The sequence below is a fragment of the Cladophialophora psammophila genome (genome assembly GCF_000585535.1).
Source record: "Cladophialophora psammophila CBS 110553 chromosome Unknown aczJe-supercont1.36, whole genome shotgun sequence".
NCBI lineage: Eukaryota > Fungi > Ascomycota > Eurotiomycetes > Chaetothyriales > Herpotrichiellaceae > Cladophialophora > Cladophialophora psammophila.
The window spans coordinates 180,054-199,528 of NW_006912957.1; the positions used below are offsets into that span (position 1 = coordinate 180,054).

The 19,475-nt window shown below is 40.9% G+C and overlaps 4 protein-coding genes across 4 annotated transcripts; 1 reads left to right on the forward strand and 3 right to left on the reverse strand.

Moving 5' to 3' along the window:
* Window positions 1-1,027: 1,027 nt before the first annotated feature.
* On the reverse strand, window positions 1,028-1,525 carry A1O5_12704 (uncharacterized protein; the record flags this gene model as incomplete). Its single annotated transcript, XM_007753273.1, has 2 exons — window positions 1,028-1,139; window positions 1,191-1,525. The coding sequence occupies 2 exons, from the start codon at window positions 1,523-1,525 to the stop codon at window positions 1,028-1,030; spliced, it is 447 nt and encodes a 148-aa protein (XP_007751463.1).
* A 1,951-nt stretch (window positions 1,526-3,476) lies between these two features.
* A1O5_12705 (uncharacterized protein) lies at window positions 3,477-4,174 on the reverse strand (the record flags this gene model as incomplete). Its single annotated transcript, XM_007753274.1, has 3 exons — window positions 3,477-3,562; window positions 3,623-4,003; window positions 4,063-4,174. 3 exons carry the CDS (start codon window positions 4,172-4,174, stop codon window positions 3,477-3,479), a joined length of 579 nt encoding a protein of 192 aa, XP_007751464.1.
* An 898-nt stretch (window positions 4,175-5,072) lies between these two features.
* Window positions 5,073-6,513, reverse strand: A1O5_12706 (uncharacterized protein; the record flags this gene model as incomplete). Its single annotated transcript, XM_007753275.1, has 2 exons — window positions 5,073-5,981; window positions 6,037-6,513. 2 exons carry the CDS (start codon window positions 6,511-6,513, stop codon window positions 5,073-5,075), a joined length of 1,386 nt encoding a protein of 461 aa, XP_007751465.1.
* A 1,997-nt stretch (window positions 6,514-8,510) lies between these two features.
* Window positions 8,511-10,250, forward strand: A1O5_12707 (uncharacterized protein; the record flags this gene model as incomplete). Its single annotated transcript, XM_007753276.1, has 1 exon — window positions 8,511-10,250. The coding sequence occupies one exon, from the start codon at window positions 8,511-8,513 to the stop codon at window positions 10,248-10,250; it is 1,740 nt and encodes a 579-aa protein (XP_007751466.1).
* Window positions 10,251-19,475: the final 9,225 nt, after the last annotated feature.

Below are 19,475 nucleotides of genomic sequence, written 5' to 3' on the forward strand. Positions count from 1 at the left end.
GCAAATATCCTGCAGTGGTCCTAAAATGTCCAGGCCAGCCATCGACAGGTGCGAGCGAAACTCATAGAGGAATGATCCCGTTCAAATCGGTGTTCTTAGTTGCTTGAGGGTTACACATACATCGCAAACTATCGGGAAAGTTAGGGTGAGCAGTTTGCCAGGCACACATCTTATAAGTGGTAGATACTCGATTTTGTTGCTGTTTGCGGGGGCGATACCTACCTGCCAGCCGCGTGATACGAGTAGTCCGATGTCTGCAGTGCTGCGACAGTAAGTCTGGCGCCTCTTTTAAGGCCACGTTTTTAGAGTTGGGAGACACAGTAAAGCCTATCATGCGTCCAGTCAGCCTTGATATGGGGGTGGGTCGACTATCTCCTGATAGTCATTAGGGTCTTTTACCTTGTTGCCTAACAAGTACGCTGTCGACTTGGATTTTGCAATATACCATTGCTCCCCCCCTCCCGCAATGCCCGGGGGGAGGGGCGGCTGTCGAATCTCGTGCCTCAACGCCTTGTGGTCTCGTAGCTATATTTTTGCCATATTCAGCGACTTAAGTTTCGGACGCACCAGACGTGGTTCAGGACGGCATGTTTGTCCACAGGTATGTACTTGTAAGGCAAGTCTCGCAAGAGATCACACTATTTATGCAAGCCGAGTGCAATTGCGAAAGGGAGGTGAGCCGCGTGAACAACTTTTAGGTGCCACTAGCAAGCACCAGCCAGACCCTCTACCTGTTCTACTTGTATGTACTCCGGACTTCTGCAGGACGCTGAATTAGGAAGGCACCGCTAACTATCTTGGACATGGGAGATAGAAGGGCAGAAGAGTTTGCTCGGGTTTGATATTTGCAGCCTGCGGTGGTCTTCAACTCACAAGCGCCGACAGTATTCCAGTTCGGGGTTATGGCGATTTCAGAGCCACCTCGCATCCATACTGGCAGCAGAAAAGGGGTTATTGACCGCCATAAGCTCCCGCACACCGACAGAGAGATCGAGTCACGTGTTGTTCCAAGCCCGAGAAACCCTGCTTAATGTGCTGCAGCATTGGCAATGAATCGTCCAAACATCACACTGCCAACGAAGACACCTGCCAATACACTCAGGAAATATCCAACATTCATGGTCATCACCGCAATCATTCTAAGTACTGTCAGCATGTCTGTCATCAGTCTCTTCGATACTAGTACTCACAGTAGGTATGCCACCGCCGCGAGCACGAGATCCATGAAGCCTGTCAAAATTGCATCCTTTGCTCGCCAGGAATGCTGAGGCGCCTTTTCATTCTGGTATGGCTCATACACACCCCTGTTGCGATGCATGTCGACGGCAGTCATCAGCAAGGAGAAATTTACTCGGACGGCTAGCAGTGCTCGAAAGACTGCCGCAAAAGCAATCAAGAAGATGCATGTGCCTGCGTACTGGCCTGTGGTGTTTGGCGTCCAATTCGTGGAGAAAGGCGGCGTGGTTGAGGAAAAGAAGAATGTCATTCTCATGTCGTCCATGCCCATCATTGTGGTAGACGACATTGGCATCGAAGAACTGGTTGCGCTGGCCATAGACATGCCTGAAATTGTGCTGGATGCCGGCATCAACATCGAGCCTGTTGAGCTCATCATTGACATATCTATGGCCAACGATTCGAAGAATTGGGACGAAGACAATGATTTGGCAGGCTTAAGATGCAACACCACAAGACAATGCGGCGGCGAGCCCTGTCGGCCACATTGTCACAGCTTGTGGTCACGGCGATTTTGATTTCTTGCAACACTCAAAACTTCCTCAACACAATGTGGACTACGTATCTCATTGGCCATGACTACAAGTCCCTGGTTGGAAGTGGAGATGGTCTCCAGTTGAGCATGTTCCCAGACGGTATAACCGCTCTTCTCCACGGCTGGATTCGTCGTGCGTGGGACGGGTCCCATGATTGAGTCCCAATTTGACACTCGCTGGATGGTGCAGTGTTGCAGAAGAATGCCTCAAAAAATCCCCTGCGGAAGCTGTCTAATGCGGCTTGAACACAGCCATCATTTATGTTGTCTTAATTCTCTACTCGAGCTGCCTCCAAAACACCTTATATCGCTCGGGTTATATTTTCATTCCAGCCGGGCATGCGACTGCCAAGGATGAACACTTGACCGATGCCGATACTACAAAGAACATTTCCATAATTGGTGAGCTGATACCTTCCAAGAGATGCCAAGTAGACACGAAGAGACTGGACGGACAGCCGCGCCAGGTATGTTGCCGACTGGGCGTTTGCGCTGCCGACGGTGGCATTTTCATGTCTACCATTGGTGTCTTCATCATCGGCTACGCCCTCACTCAACTGCTTGCTTTGTCACGCGAACCTGGGCTTCCGATATGGGGCAACTCACCGCCATTGGGAACCAGATCAGGCTGGTTGGCTCTGGCGTATATACCATTCCTCTTATACACTCGCCGATATGACGAATCCTCATTATACTTACATAATGCAGCGCGAGCGCAAGCAAGGCAAACTGGATCACGCTAGTGACCGGAGTTATACATGGACGTATTTGCATCTCGAATATTTCTCATGGGTATAGCGAGATTGAAAATGAAACCTGATCTCAGAGACACGACCAACGACAACGTGAGCAACCAGCATCAAAACCATTGCTTGGCTTCTTGCGGTGTAAAGCCATCAAGTGACAGAAGGTTTCGTCTCGTTTCTCAGAACCCCTCGCCTGAATGACAATGACTCAATGTTGCTATAAACTGTCTATAACTGCCGACCATAGCAAGGAAACTATTAAACATGCGCAGATCTTTGCTATTTCGTAGCAGAATATCCTGTCTTTTCGAGCATCATTCAATGTGTTGTTGACACGCCGCCAATATATATATATATATATAGTTATCCACACACGAAGCCATTATGGATGGACCACTACTTCCAGTCTTTTGAATCCGCTACCGTGCGCCCCGTTGAATGACAACAGCACTGAGGGTCCCAATGTGCTCGCCCGTGGCCTCTTCCTGGACTTCTAAGCCTTTTGGTTCTCCTGGGGACGCCGAGGCAGATTCTGAGAGGCGATCAATAAACCAGAATTCCATGAAACTACACAATTGCGTCCAGTGAGCAACACCCTCTCCCTCTTTTCATCCAGCTCTTTAGTGCCGTATGCATTTGGTCATCTTTCACCAAGAACAGTTCAGGATTTTCATAAAAGTGAATAGCAAGTTATACTATTCACAATTAGGAATTGGTTGAGTGACGGGTCTGCCCTGACAGTGGAAGGAGTATGCTACCTCCAGCGCGCCCAGGGCTTCCCTATTCGGTGCTTTCATATCACTTCCTTAACCCGACAAGCACCATCTGGTTTCGCCGAACACAAAAAATCTTATACCTAGCCACAACAGCCTGTAATGTCGGCCGCCTCGGGTTTTTTCCTGCCGAGTTTGAAAAGCATCTAGTTAGAGTTTCTGCATATAAGATGGTTAAGATGGTACTCACTTGGCTTCGTTTAGGAGTTGATCCCAGGTGAAGATGAAAGCTCCCAGGAAGGCTCCAATGATAATGCAGATGATAATGTAGCCTTTCGCGAACAATTGTCAGTGGGATTTCAGCAATCCTCCATTCCGCAATGAACTCATACCGTTGTAGTACATAGCGAGCAACATGATAAAGTAGGCGACGCCGAATTGCACCGCGTGGAGCAAAGAACGGAGCACTTGTCGTTGCAAGAGCGTCATCCGGTCGACCCGAGGAGGAGCAGAGACGGGGGTTGCAGCGGGCAGCGCGCTCCCAGTCGGTCCCTTTCCGTTCGAGTTTTGGACAGATGAACCTGAGCTGGCGTCCAAGTCGTGTCGTGCGTTGTAGGCAGCGAGCATATTCTTGTCCTTGCGCGCGAGCCAACCGTCATACTCGCGCTGGCCTCGTCGCAGGAATTCGAGAGAGATGACGAGGCAGATCACGCCGATGCAGGAGCCGGCAAACATGCCGCCGGAAGTGATTTGCCATGAATCGGAAATGAAGCCTGGAGATGTCAATTTCAAGGCCGACGCGACTTCTCAGCACCACCAGAGTCCAACTTACAAGCGCCAACGGTATACCAGTTCCAGGTCATTGAGATTTTGCAGGTATTGCCCATGCCCATGCCTCCCATGTCCATGCCCGAAGCTGACGAAGATGCTGCGGCCATAGACATGGTGGCAGTCCCCGTCATGGAGGTTGAGGCCGTGGGGGACATTGACATGCCCGACATTGAAGACATATCCATCTTGGGAAGGGTCGTGCTGGAAAGGTCAGCAAAAACTGTGAGCAGGCAGGCAAAGGAGAGGTGAAGAAAGGCTGGAGGTGCTGCAGCGTGGACGAACTGATCATTTTATCACCAAGATAGACGGCATGTCTAGTACAGTAGGTGGTATGAGCGCTGGTCTTCCTTTCTCGGCTGGGGAAACTCTGTGCGGTCGCCGTTGACCGACTCAGTCACGGCCCTGGAAGAATTCTCAGAGGAACGCTCCGCATGTCGCCGAGGGTCGCCCGTCATCAGTGGCGTGGTGGAAGCCAAGAAAGAGTGCCACCCAGCTCGTGGAACCACCTGTGTCGGCGAGTTGGCTCGTTCTTCTGCTGGCCAGAACCGACGCCCTTTGCGCTGGCAATCGACATGGGAATGCCAAGAGATGCCCCCGAGTGAGCAAGTTTTGGGCATCCGCTTATTCGCCAATGTATCCCCACCGTCCCACCTCATCCCGATGGGCCCTTGGGGGGCGCTGTGATTGACTGATGGGCTGATAGGCTGATTGGCTGGTCGAGAACCTCTTCTTTCGCATCGGCCTTCGAGCAAGTTTCCACGATCAACTATCTGGATCTTGGATGTGTGAGAGAAAGGACAAGCCACGGCGTCCCTTATCACTGGAGGATGCACTTCTCGCGCCTCGCGCTTAGCTGGGCAGTCGTCAGAAGGACTGGCAAGTAGTCACAGCAACGCAACCTGAACCTTTCCCCCATGAGGGTAACCCGAGAGCTGTAAACTTGGAGCGGTCCCTTCACCAGGAATGCAGGACACCGAGGGTTGGGCCCAGCCCCATCCGGAACCTCTTGTTCTACCTGCTCCAGCCATCTATGTCCCTAAAGAGGTCTTGGTGCATTGTCACGTCATCAGGCCACTCCACCCGTGGGAATGGCACACTTATGCAGTCATTGAGGATTAGACCAGCAATCAGCGGACTCGTTTGGGCGGTGATGTTGGGGAAATAATCCATCCATCGTGTCTCGTCGGTCCTAGCACTCTGGCCGGGTCTTCTGGAGAAATCCCTGATATCATGATGCGCGGGAGAGCTACATCCAGACGGGAAAGGTTCCTCTTTCAATAATCTCTCAAGGCCGAGGTTGAACATCCTGCCAGTAAGAGACCATCTGGACAGCTCTCTCAGAGCAAGCCTGAGCGTGCCAATGTCGGCGTCGGCGTCACAAGTCAATGCCTCGATCTGACGAGCTCGTACGAGAGCTAAAATGGCAACAGTGCAGTACCAGACCGCCTCACAGCCTAGGTACTGGACAGATCCACGGCTGAGGTATGCTCGGAAGATTGCTGCGATACACGAGGCTGCCGCGATTGCCGGTATAGATGCCCTTGGTATTGTTCCTTGGCCCTTGCTGAAGTGGAGGACGACAACAACTGTAAGATGTCCAAGATGGAGATAATACATATCTCGGTTGAAATCCAATACCGAATGGTCGCCGATTGGCAGTTGGAGAGCACTTGGTAAATTCTGTGCCCAGCCAATCAGTTCGTGGGCTAGGAGTGCCTTGCTCTGAGCGTCCTTTTTCAGAAGCAATTCTTTAGTAATGCGTCCGGCAATATCCCAAAGGTGAACCCATTGGACGAAAATAGTTGCAGAGATGTGCTCCGGATCTGGGAAGTCGTCCACTGTAACCGTTTTGATGTCACAATAGTCCTTATCGATGATAAGTGGCAACCCTTGGGCTAGCGCTGCAATGCGATCTCTCACCTTTAAGGAATATTAGTGCCATGCTTCCTTTCCTCTGTGTTGCACGTGCACTCACAAACAAGGTCCACCATATCCTACGTCTGAGTGCCGGCGTCTCTCCTGTGTAAGCTGGTTGAGCGGCTATTGGTTCCCGGTGTAGTCCAATTTGTTGAGCCAGGCGAACTGTGGTCCCAATCCACCACCAATTGCTGTCCTTGGTGACCAAATTGGGCGGACTGAGACTGTACCAGTGGAACAGCATAATGGCAGATATTTGCGAAATGGGATTCTCGGGGTAGTTAGTATAGAAAAGACCCTTTGCGCGTCTATAATGATCCAGACAGGAGGTGTGGGCGATAAGCGGAGGCTGAAGTCGGACGCCGCAAAGAGCGAGCGCGTGTTTTAGCAGAGGCGAGGATAGAGTACTTGGACGTTCTCGAAGCATCTGCTTGTCCAGGACCGGGCACCATAAGTATATGTACTTGAAATAGGTCTCGAGATAGCTCTGCATGAGCTCGTATGGGATTTCGTCCAGGTTATTATGCCGCTCCATTGGCAAGACGCCTGTTGTAGGGCTATCTGCATTGTCGCTGCTGAAAATTTGCATGCAGCCCACGTCACCTAGGTAACTTTGAAATCCTTGCGATACAGGAGTACCATTTTCCGGCACCATAAACCCTGGTTCCAAGGTTATTGTAGTCGAGCGCTGCTGCCTAGCCTCACGTGGATCTAAGATGCTCGAGTGCCGATGTCCGGATAAGGATCGCAACGCAGCCGGTGTAGGCTCACACAATGTCGGTCCACCCGACTCATTTGGGAGTGTATATGGAGGGAATGGATGGCCTTCGTCGTCCTGCTCAACAGAGGTTTCGGCAGCGTACTCTGGGTCATCTTGTGCGTCTCCCATCCATCCACTAAGACGCCCAATGTTACTTTGTATAGCATGGTTGGCGGCAAGAAGAGGTGAACGAACGCTTCGTCTCTTTCCACGATTCGATGGACGTAGTCTGCGTCCGTTAGATGCTGTAATATCCTGAGATAGGAATCTTATTCAACATACTGGCAGGTCGCGTTTGTAGTCATACAATTTTGGCATCTTGCCGTTTCCTCGTTTGTATGTTTCAAGAGGTCACATTTTATCTTGTACAAGATTAGTTCAGCAGGCAAGATAACTCGAAAGTTGACCATGATACCTTTTTCTCGTGACAGCGTTGGCAAGCCCGGCCAGCTCTTTGACGTCGTTTGTACCCCGTCGTCTCCCCAACGTCCGACATTCGGATGAGCCGAAAGGACGTTGTACAGATAAGCCAGAGATGATGTTCAAGCTATTTTTCCTGTTGTTCCGTTCTTTGCGCCAGTGGTGGCAGCAGCTGGTGTTGCTCATCGGCAATCCGTGAGGCAAGAGGCAAAGTGAATGGCAGGCGGGGAATGTCTGGGGCTTGCGAGAGCGGGGTATGGCATTAGTTGGGGCAGAAGCCGGGGCTTGCACCTTCTTCAGCAGAATCGCAGTTCGATCGTGAGAAGGACAGAACTTCCCTGACACGTTGTGGGCCTTTTATACTTGACATCACCATCGTCAAGGGCAATCTCCTGTTCGTAAGACCGTGATGAAGAAAAGGAAATATTTCGAGCCGATGTTCGCAAACACAGTCGGTGCAGCTTGTAACCAGACAATGTTCGTCAAGGCATATGTCGACATTCCGACATTCATGCCATGAGGGCGGAGATGTGTCGGAAATATCTCAGCAGTGTGCCACCGTGTCACGAATACTCGTTTACGGTAGATGGGCGTCAGATAATCCATACATATCCTGCCTTCAGAGATCGATCGAAGTGAATCTACCTATTCATTCACTCGAATCCTTTTTTTGCGAACGATTCATCGCCATGCCAGGTGCGAAGGTCTCGAAGAAGTTTCCACGCTTCTTCAGACCGATTTTGTAGCAGAAGAAATATCGACGGCTTTTCGGTACAAACCATACCGAAATCGTACATAGAATCGCTGGCTGGCAGCCTAGAGCGTTCGCATTTCTGTGGTAAAAGAAGCCAAAACCAGTCCATGAGGCCCAGAGCTAACCAAGATCGGTGAAGATAGGCTTGATATTGGAGAGGATGCCGCGGTCTCGAGGCGGAACAATCTCAGTGATCCACGATGGCACTATCACCAGTTCCGTGTCAAATCCCATCTCATGCAGGAAACTTGGTCGGCTTATTGCGGTCTCAGTGATGGATGCCCCATAGCCATAGGCTGCAATGCCCCATGGCATGCCAGCACAATACAAGAACGTTGTCAGCTGCAGTGCCAGCGAGGCTTTCCTCCAGAGTTTCCATTGACAAGGGAATTCTTAAAATTGTGTGTCTCTCTCGAACAGTCTCAATAAGTCGTTCTTATTGGCAAGGTAGTAGATCCAGCATACAGGTCTGTTGAATTTATGGAAAGCAGCATAAATGGGAAGTGGTATAAAAGGGGCACCCTGAGGGTTTTTACTTGCCCGGTGGATCGAATGGCCCGCAGGTAAAACTGTCAGCCTGCTAGTCTTCTTGAAAAAGATGTCAACTATACCTTCAACCAAACAAGTCAATGGCCAAGTTAACGGCAACCTCAACAGCACAGCAAGCCCGGAATTCGACGTCATTATCGTGGGAGCTGGGCTTTCAGGATGCTACTCGCTCATCAAAATGCTTCAGTTGGGCCTCCGTGTCAAGTGCTTAGAGGCAGGAACAGGAGTTGGAGGCACGTGGTACTGGAATCGCTATCCAGGTTGCCGATTCGACTCTGAAAGCTACACTTATGGCTTCAGCTTTTCTCCAGAATTGCTCAACGAATGGAACTGGACAGAGCATTTTGCTCCCCAGCAAGAAACAGAACGCTATATCAATTTCATGGCTGACAAATTCAATATCCGTCCACATATCCAGTTTTCCTCCCGAGTTGAGTCAGCACACTTCAACGAGAGCGATAGGACCTGGGTCTTGACTACTGATAACAATGAATCCTTTATTTCCCGGTTTTTCATTACCTGCATCGGTCCACTGTCAGCTTTTACGCTTCCAAAGTATCCCGGACTGGACGATTTCGAGGGACGGTCATGCCATACTGCTCGTTGGCCAAAGGGCGGCATTGATTATGCCGGGAAGCGAGTAGCGGTTATTGGCACTGGTGCCACTGGAGTTCAGACCATACAAGAGGTCTCAAAAACTGCCAGCCATCTTACAGTGTTCCAGCGCCGACCAAACTGGTGTGCTCCGCTTCATAACAGCAAGATCACTTCCGAAGAAATGCAGAAGATTAAAAAGGGCTATCCTGAACTTTTTGAACATTGTCGAGGATCATTCGGTGGCTTTATACATCGCGCGAGCCCGCTGTCGGCCCCTGAAGTGACGCCTGAAGAACGGGAAAAGTTCTGGCAGGGTCTGTACGACTCACCAGGATTCGGGATCTGGATGGGCAACTACAAAGACGTATTGGTTGACCAAACAGCAAATGGACTCCTCAATGAATTCATAGCCAAAAAGATCCGCGAAAGAGTCAAGAACCAAGAGACCGCCGAAAAACTGATCCCCAAAGACCATGGATTTGGTACTCGCCGAGTCCCTCTTGAGACCAAGTACTACGAAGTCTACAACCAAGATAACGTAGACTTGGTTGATCTGAAGGAGACTCCGATTGATCGCATCACACAAAGAGGTATCCTGACTGCCGACAACAAAGACCGCGAGTTCGATGTGATTATTTATGCAACAGGCTTCGACCCGGTGATGGGCGCTTTTGATAGAATCGATATCCGAGGTTTGAACGGACGGCGATTAAAAGAGACATGGAACGGCGGACCGAAGACGTACCTAGGTTTGACAGTCGAAGGATACCCTAACATGATGATGGTCATGGGGCCGCACTGCGCATTGGGTAACATTCCACTCAGTATTCAGTCTAGCGTTGAGTGGATTGCCGAGCTCGTGCGCTATGCCCACGACAACAACATTGACTACATCGAGCCCAAGTCGGAAAGTGTGGAGAATTGGACAAATATTGTGAGAGAAATAGCGAAGGGGTTGCTTTCGAATGAAGTTGAAGCTCGCCGCATGAGATCAGGAGACAGCTTTGGGACGCTGACGGCAAATTTGAGCGTCAAAAGTGCGAATGGACGGTTATCAAGTACCAAGCCCAAATCTTCGTTCAATATTCCGACCTCCAGATGCTTGAGCGAAATAGTTCTATATCTTATAGGGGCATTCTTCCCAAATTCCTCAAATCTGTTTTTCCTTCGATTCGAGATGTTGCTGCCTTGAATGGCCGTCGCCCACGGCCGAAGCTAGGCTGATAGTGCTAGGGTTGTTGTAGTGGTATCGGCTACATTATAACGAGCAGGATACCTTCTATTACGAATCTTATTTCTAAAGGTGTTGTCGTTCATCCTCTGCCAATCCTTCGATGCCGTAATCATTTGTATATTTTAGAGAAGCACTGCGGGCTAATGCTAGTTACAGAGGGCCTCCATTTATGTTGAAGATTTGACGCTTTACCTTGTGTCCACCTACTCGTGATAAGAATTGACTACTTTGAAGTGCGATGGAGCTTATATAGTCGTAGATCTCATATGAGGATAAAGGCTTGGTTAGTTTCGAGTACAAAATGAACCACTGTCGTCGCTACTAGCATTTCTCGACGATATTATATGTTGTATTGTAACAGAGCACTTCAGGGTTTGGCGTGCACGTGCAACAACGCACAGAGGCCTGTCCAGCAGATCGGGAATCGAGAACGCGTTTCTGGTTGATACTGACAACAACACCACCAACACCACCCAGAGAGGCAGCGGCTAAGGCTACGAACACCTAGCACAGCGGTAGCATCGAGGAATAGGACAGAACTAATAAAACACTCTTAGGATTTAGGTAGACGGTACCAAAAGCCATGGAATTCATAATACTCTGCTCAATCTATAAAAAATGAATAGTACACTGCTAGCACTATAAACTATTTCGTATCTTCTCTCTACTAGTCCATTTAGGTTTGATATGTGACTAGATAACTTTTTCACCTTACCACCGCTCTACTAGCCTAGTATAGCTCATTATAGTATAGTTATCTTATCTTATTATATCTCTTTCTCTTCTATCTATAGAACGACCTCGTTCGATAGTATATAGTATACTTAAGAATTATCTAACTCTATTATTACCTAGGGGGCGGGTTCGCAGCACTGTGAGAAGAAGCTCGCAACGAAGGTAGATTCTCTTCTCTTATTAAGTCTAGAATATAAACTGAAATATTATTAGTAAATATAATAGATCTACTCGGTCTATATAAGAACACTAAAGACGCTCTTAATATTCCGCTTTAATAACTACTCTATCTTAGAGTCGAGTCTATTTCTATACTAATATTACTCGGTGGCTCTAGGGTTCGCTCTTAGAATTCTCTCTTAACTAACTAAGTAACGCGAGAGAAGAGAGAGTTTACTCTTAGCGTTAGGGTTCTATTCTAAGGGTTATTACTATTATATTCTAAATCTATTCTCTCTTCGCTATATAAGTCGATATAAGTCTATAATATTTAGTTCGTATTCTCTTAGTTAATAAGATTAATAATACTTTTATCTAGAGTAGCTATTACAATAAACTTTAATAACTATCACTCACTAGTTTCTACGCGAGACGACTATAATAATAGTATCTTTTCATCCTTAATAATAGCTTAATAAATATTCTAAATAAGTTAAACTTAATGGGAAGTATCGATTTTAACTTCTTTAATAGCTTCAATATCGTTTTCTATAAGAGCTTTAGCTTAAAAGATAATAAATATTCCGTAATTATAGTTATTTAGTTATTTATTAACATTAATATTCTAAAATATAAACTATCTACCGTCTTCGAGCTTTACTTAAACTTAAGAGTTAAGATACTCCAAAATAATCGAAATCATTAAGTCTTTTACCGTGCGCTTCCCAATCGAATTCATAGCGTAAACGATTCGAGAATCGAGATCGACGTATATTAACCACTAATGATTAATCTCTCGATAGAAGATTAGCTTCTTCTATATAAACTTATCTTATCGCTACGATCGCGGCTAGATTATAAACGTAAATATCCCTCGAACGTTATATAGATAGATTACATTTCATTCGTCTTTCACTTAGTGCTTTCGATAGGCCGCGATACCTTTAATAACGTAATCTATAGATAACTAACCGTTATAATCCGCACTAAGTAAAAGATATTTTAATTCTTTCTTATTAATTATATATTCTCCCGAGTAGTAATTTCCGTCGCGAAGAGATTTCTTTACTCCGCGACTATACTCTTTAAATTTCTTTAAAGCGTCTTAAATTCGCTAAATTTCTAATGTATCTTTTTTAGTCTTCACTCTTTCTATGATTCGAATTACTTCGAGAGCAGCGTAATACTAAAGAGATTATCTCGAACTAATATTAATCGATAATACTTCGATTAATCTTTAGAATACTCGTATAATAGCTTTAAATTCGTACTAAATCACTTTATTCGCTTATCGTTTCGTTAAAGTATCTTTACCGGTATTATATCTAACTCTCTTAGATCGGTTTATAATAATCTTTTATACTAGTCTTTCCATATTGAAAGAATTTCTTAATGAGTTTTATTTATATAGTCTCGTATTAAAGAACGAAGATAACTCTTAAAACTCTCTACGGAGATATTTACTATTAGTAATAGTTTCTTTAGCTTCCGTGAACGCTTATTCGGTGGACGAAAAGTATATTCGCTTAAAAGCTCTTACTTCTATCTCTAAAGATGTTCTTAGAACTAACGGTATTAACCGCGGTCTCTTTCTAGACTAAATCACTATTTTAATATATTCGTTTCGAATTTCTAATTACTTTTTAATCGCTTCCTTAATTACGACTTCTCTTTCTTTAATTTTAGTAAGCTTTTTCATTATAGACTTATTCTTAAAATAATCTAGAATATTTCGCTTCTAATATCTCTACTCTTCTTCCGGTTATTTCTTAAGTACGATCGATAAAGGCGGAGATTTTATCGCTTATTCTTAGAAGTTCTTTAATTAATTCTCGGTCTCGTCTTTCGCTAATATCTTACTAGATCTCTTCTCTATAAATTTCTTAATAGGCGGTTTTATAGTTAGTTTCTTTCCTATAATAAGGTTCTATTCGACCTAACTAATTTAGCTAATCGATACTTCTAGAAAATCCTCGGTAAGAATTAAATTATATATATTTAGTGACTCTATACTATTTAGTTAGTGTAACTTATTCTTTAACTAAAGATAATATTCTAAACGCGTAGCTATAACTTATAAATACCCATAATTATTTATGGCGTTTCTAAAATCGTCTAGGTTCGACCATACCGTAAAGATATCGATTCGTTACGGTGCTGATTAAGAAAACTTTATATCCGTAAGACCGGCTAGTCGTTTCATTATTTAATGATTAATTCGACGTAATATATTCATAGATATCTCGTTCCGCAGCTTAGGCGTCATTCTTATACACTAGAGCTCCTCTAGTGTATACGCTATATTATCTAACCACTATATTACGATATCTTTCTAAAATTCTTCGGTTATTCATTATCTAAACTTTCGGCTAATCGTATTCCTACCGCTCGTATTCTTTAGAAATAGAGCTATATTCTAGCTTCTAATATAATTAATATCTTTAATAAATCTTCTCTTAATTTCATTATACTTATTTCGGTTATTAATCGCTTCTTTAATTAATACTTAAAATCTTTTAGCCTTCTTATTCTTAATTACTTTATTTTTAAATACTATCTTTAATTCTAAATCGCCTTTAATATAATTAGCGATTTTTAGTACGAACTTTTTACTTAACTATTGTATTCTTTCGACTATTTAGATGGCTTATTTAACTTATTCAGTTACGTCGATTCCTTCTTTACGATATAATATTAGTATTTCCCGTGGTAATTTTTAAATTAAGAAATAACGAGAATACGATATTTAAACATTTAATACTATAGCCGTACTAAGAGTAATACCTCTAAAATTATAAATAAGTTACGTTCCGACCATTATATTAGATCTTTATAAGGAAGCTTAGATTATTCACGGGCTAATATTAATAGTGCCTTATCTTCGAATCGCCACTTACTACTACTGATTTAAGAGCGTTAGTATAAACGAATCTAATAACGGAGTAATATACTAAGGCGTTTACGGAACTTACTATTACGGTGTTATTAGTATAGAATTAGGCGTAAGCCTTTATACGCGACGAGATTTTCGCGAAGTATCTTAATTACTTATATTACTTAAAACTATTTATAAATAATTAAAGCTCGGTTTTCTTAATGAAAAATACACTAAATGAAGCTATAAAAATAGTATAGCGTTGTTTTTCGAGGTTAATAAAGATATTCTTTAAATATTCGTTAGGAACGAAGAGAATTAAGTGATTATTTAATAGAATAGAGTAAAGACGAGAGAAAAGAGACAGTAGAAATAGTTAAGAGCTAACTTAGTCGCTTATTAACCTTACTACTCGTTAGGTGGCGAACTTCGTTATATACTAACGTTACTACTATATATTTACGTCGGTTTTAGTTTCTTCTTATCTATTCTTTCACTTATAAAGTGCTATCTACGAACTAAGTAAGAAATACTTCGGTGGTCGCGATAGCGACGTCTTAGTATTTATTCGCTCGACTTCTTACTCGTCTTTAATATCATTTATAGTCTAAATAATACTTTCTTCTCTTTAATTAATTAATTAGCTCACTTATTCGTAGTTCCCGTAAATAAATCACTTTATATCGCTACCGTTACTATATTCTATCATCGTATTTATTTATACTATAAATTTCGATTTATACGCCGTAATATCTATACTTCGTCGTAATATACGGACCGTAAGGCTATCACTAAGTATCTTTTTAAGTTTACGCTAGTCTATTAGTCTCTTAGCGAAACTATTTTTAAGTTTAATATATAACTAAATAAACTAATCTATACTAAAGACTACTAAAATACTATAAGCTATTTTCTCTATAATTCTTATCTTTATTCTATTTATTACCTATCTATATATCTTAAGAGCTATCCTAGAAGTAAATAAGCGAGCGTAGATAGTTAATAATACTTACTTTATAGAAATTAAACTAAATAAATTAAAATATAAGAGAAACTATAATAGAGTTACCGGTATTACTATATCATTTTCTCTATTATAGTAGTATTAATCGTAAATATTAAATCTACTTTAAATAATAACTTAATTAACTAAAACTTTAGTAATAGACTTAATAAAAGATAAGCGAATATAAGAATAGCTATAGAGAGCTCGCCTTCTTTTCTATCTTATATAAGTAAAGCCGTCTCTATTTACTTAGTGAATTCTTTTTGAATTATTCTCTTCGTCTACGTCTTAGTCCGCGGAATCCTCGGAAATCTCTTTCTCTATTAATTCTTTTAGAAGAAAGAGAAAGCTTAATAATAAAGTTAGTTCGGAGCTATTCTTAATTACTCTCTCTAGCTTCGCCTAATACCTAGACTAGCGGAGTTATATAAGTAGCCGAAGTCCTTCGAGATAGGCGTCTAGCTCGAGTTTTAACGACTTCATTACTTAATTTCCCGAAACTATTTCGATCATCGATATATTCACTTCGCTCTTCTTTAATCTCGTTTATAGAATCGCTACTATTATTCTCTTCGATGATTACTACTCTTATCACCGTATTACTTAACTTTATTAACTCGAATCGATCCGGGTCACGCGGATAGAAACGCTTTAGCCGATTAGTAATAAAGGTTTTATGAAGCTTCGTACTATTTAATTTATATAAGATATAGTTATTATAGATCGGATTTATCTATAAAACTCGATACGAGCCTATTCACCGGAAGAAGAGCTTCTTAGAGCTTAATATATTCATTAAACTAAACGTATTATAAATTAAAACTAGTATTTCTTCTTTTAACTTCTTTATTCGAATTCGATAACGTTTATCGAAATACTTCTTACCTTACTTACGTTACCGCTTTAAACGTTCTCGCGCCTCTTCTAAATTCTCTTTACGTCTCTTAAGTGCGCGTACTCATATTTCTATAAGTTCTCTAATGGTATAGACCTCTTTCTATAATATTAGTTTCTAAGTGATAATATTTAGTTTAATGAGTAATTTCGGCCGATTAAGATACTTTAATTCGTATAGAGTAAAGCCCGTATTAACTTTAATAGTTATTTAATCCGCCTATAATATAGTATATAAATAGTCTATCTAATCTTTACGGTTCGATCTCTTATACGTCTTCGTAAGAGCGTTCGTAGTAACTCGATAACTTACTTTCACTTAGCTATTTATCTAAGAATAATACATAGAAGTAACTACTCTTTTAATATTATATTTATTTATTAAAGTAATTATTAAGTTCTTATTTTTAGGCTCTCTATTAACGACTAGCTTTCTAAATATTTTATAACGATAAATTAGATCTTCTTAGAGAAATTTTACTACTAATATATTATTATTCTTAGCTAGCCCGCGCGCTTTTACTTATTCGAAGAAGACACTTCTAGTCTTCACTAGATAAGCTTTTCTCCGTAATTTTAGTATCGACGTTATATTTATATAAATAGTCTCTTATCTTTTATTAACGTAAGTAAGCTTTATCTTCTCTTTAATTCTCCGCGAGTCTCGGAACTAATATTCTATATACGTCTTTTTATATTCTTTCATTATCGTATATATACCATCTTAATAGTATCGATTCGTAATACGTCGATAAGTAGTCTTAACTTCTTTATATTCACTTCCATTATATAGTTCTTTTAAAATCCGTTACTTTATTTCTTTCTTATTCATCACTCGCCGCGTAGATCTTATAGTATTAGATCTTCGGAATAAGTAATCGTTTCGTATAAAGTATTTCAGTACTTCTCGCTTCATTCTTTTAAAGTCATCGTTATTTATCTCGATAAGTCGTCGAAAGATTTAAAGATAGTACGTAATTTACTATAATTTCTTAGAATATTCTTTCTTTCGTAACGATATCTACTATTTCTTCTCTTCGGTAGTACTTTACTAAAATATTTTAAGTTCTAATCGAATAGAGTAAACTCGTATATATTATATCTTAATAATAGAGTCTATTATTAGTTCTAAAATTCGATGTTTTCCGTGTAGAAATAAGCCTTAGATTTTATTTAGAATTATCGGGCTAACTCGTACCGTAGAGAGTTACGCGGTTACTTATTTATCGATATCTTCTTCTCTTTCTACTTTAGTAGTCTTACTTATAGTTTCCGGCCGTTTAGATAGAGCGTCTACTATTATATTCTTAATTCTAGAAATATATCTAACTTCGAAATTAAATAGCCGAATCTAAGTAAATCACTACGTTACTAAGACACTAAGTAGATCGGTTACCGAGTGATTTAATTAAGTAGCGAGAGTTACTATATTAGTTTTAACTAAAAAGATTATACTATATAGCTAGAACTTAAACTTTTTTAATGCCTTTAGTAAAGTACGATATTCTCTTTTTTTCGCGTTATATTTAGCCTCTACTTTTATTTATAAATTACTCTCATAACGTATAGAATATCTACGTTTTCGAGAACTACGTTTACACTATATTAGTACTACTCTCTAACCTAGTAAATTAGTATTGAAAGTAAGAATAATTAATTCTACGTTATTCTTATAGTTAATACTTACTAGTGTAGACGCGGTAGTTAGCGTAATCTTTAATACGTTTATAGTATTATCTTCTACTTATATTTATTATTATTTAGTATCTTTCTTTAATAAACGATAAAAAATAATAATCTTATATATAAAATCTTTAATCTAGATTTAATAGTAGATATAAATATCTAAAAATCTCTTTAACTCCGTAGTATTCCGTAGTACTAGTTATTTTATAATCTTTTCGATCTTCGTAATATTAGAATATCTTTCTTCGCGATCGTAGATATATTTAATTACTTTAATATCTACTATATAGAATTATAACTTTTCTTCTAAAACCGTTACTTTTATTCTCTTAACGTCGTATAAAACTTAATCGAGATTCTAGATATATTCTAATATAAACTTTCTTAACCTAGGCACTACTTATTTAGCTTTATAGTTCGTCTTTAATTCTTTTACCGCGATATCATTAATAAAAGATCTCGCCGTCTCCGGGATTTACGCCGTTAAAACCTTATTCGATATTCTTATAAACTGAGTTATCGAATTCGTAGCCCCTTACGGTAAGATAGTCTATCGCATTAACTCTAATGAAGTCTAAAAAGTAGTTATATCTCTATATTCGACAGCTAATTCTACTTAATTATAACTAAAGAACTAATCTATTAGTGATAGAATATATATTCTAGTAAATTCTTTAAAGAAATCGTTCGACGAAGGCGGTAGATTCGCATCTCAAATAATTACTTTATTAATATTTATAGCTATATTTATAATTCTATACTCTCTAGTCTTTTTTTTAGCTACGAGAAAGAAAGAATTTCGATAGAGATTATAATACGACTTAAAGATTCCTTTTTAAATTTAATCTTTCACTAATATAATTATCTTTTTCTCTAGGGCCTTAGAAATATAAAAACTTTTAGTCTATTATACTTTATATAAAATAGTTCGAATAATCTAAGATAATACTACTTTCTAAATAATTTTTCTAATCTCTAAGAACTTCTAGAAAAGTACTTCTTCTCTATTAAATAATACTTTCATTAATATATTCTTTTCTAATTTCTAAAGAACGTCTCCGATTAAAAGCTACTTTAGTCGCGTTAGCGTTAAGCGTAATTCTCTTTAAAAGGTTATAAACCGCGGTATAATTCACTAACTATAGCGGTACGGTATCGAATAGAGCTCTATAGCTCTTTCTCTAGTTATTGCTCTCTTTCTTTAGTCGATTAACTTATCTAGCGTACTTTCGTTCGTTTAAGATATATTTACCGGAAGAATCTTATTAGCTTTACGCTTATAGAGCGTATTTACGCGAGCTCTTAAGCCTTAAGCTACTTTAATTTTTCTATATCTTATCTTATTCCTTATATTATTAATTAAGCTAATGAAATCTCTTCGCCTCGAGAGCTTAATTAGCTATCGGCTATTCTTCTCATCTCGAAGTTCCGGCGAGAAAATAACCCGACGAACTTTAGCCGTAGTCTCGTTCACTAGACTCTCTTCGTCGTACTAATAAATTAGATTTAATATATAACTTAATAGATCTCTACTCATTATATCTCTTTCTACTAATATTAAACTTTTATCTTCGTCTTCGTCCTCCTAGTAAAGCTCTCTTTTTCTTATCGTTATAGAGGTTAAACCTTTTAAGGAGATAAATAAAGGCCTTTTATATTTCTATTCGCTAACTAGTTTAACTCACTATATAATAATTTCACTATTTCCGCGGTTTTCTCATTCCCATCGACTTCCTCTTCTCTTACCTTAATCTAAACGACACCTCTATTCGTCTATAAACGGAGAGTAATTACGTAATTCTCATCGTTGTCTCGTATTATCTATATT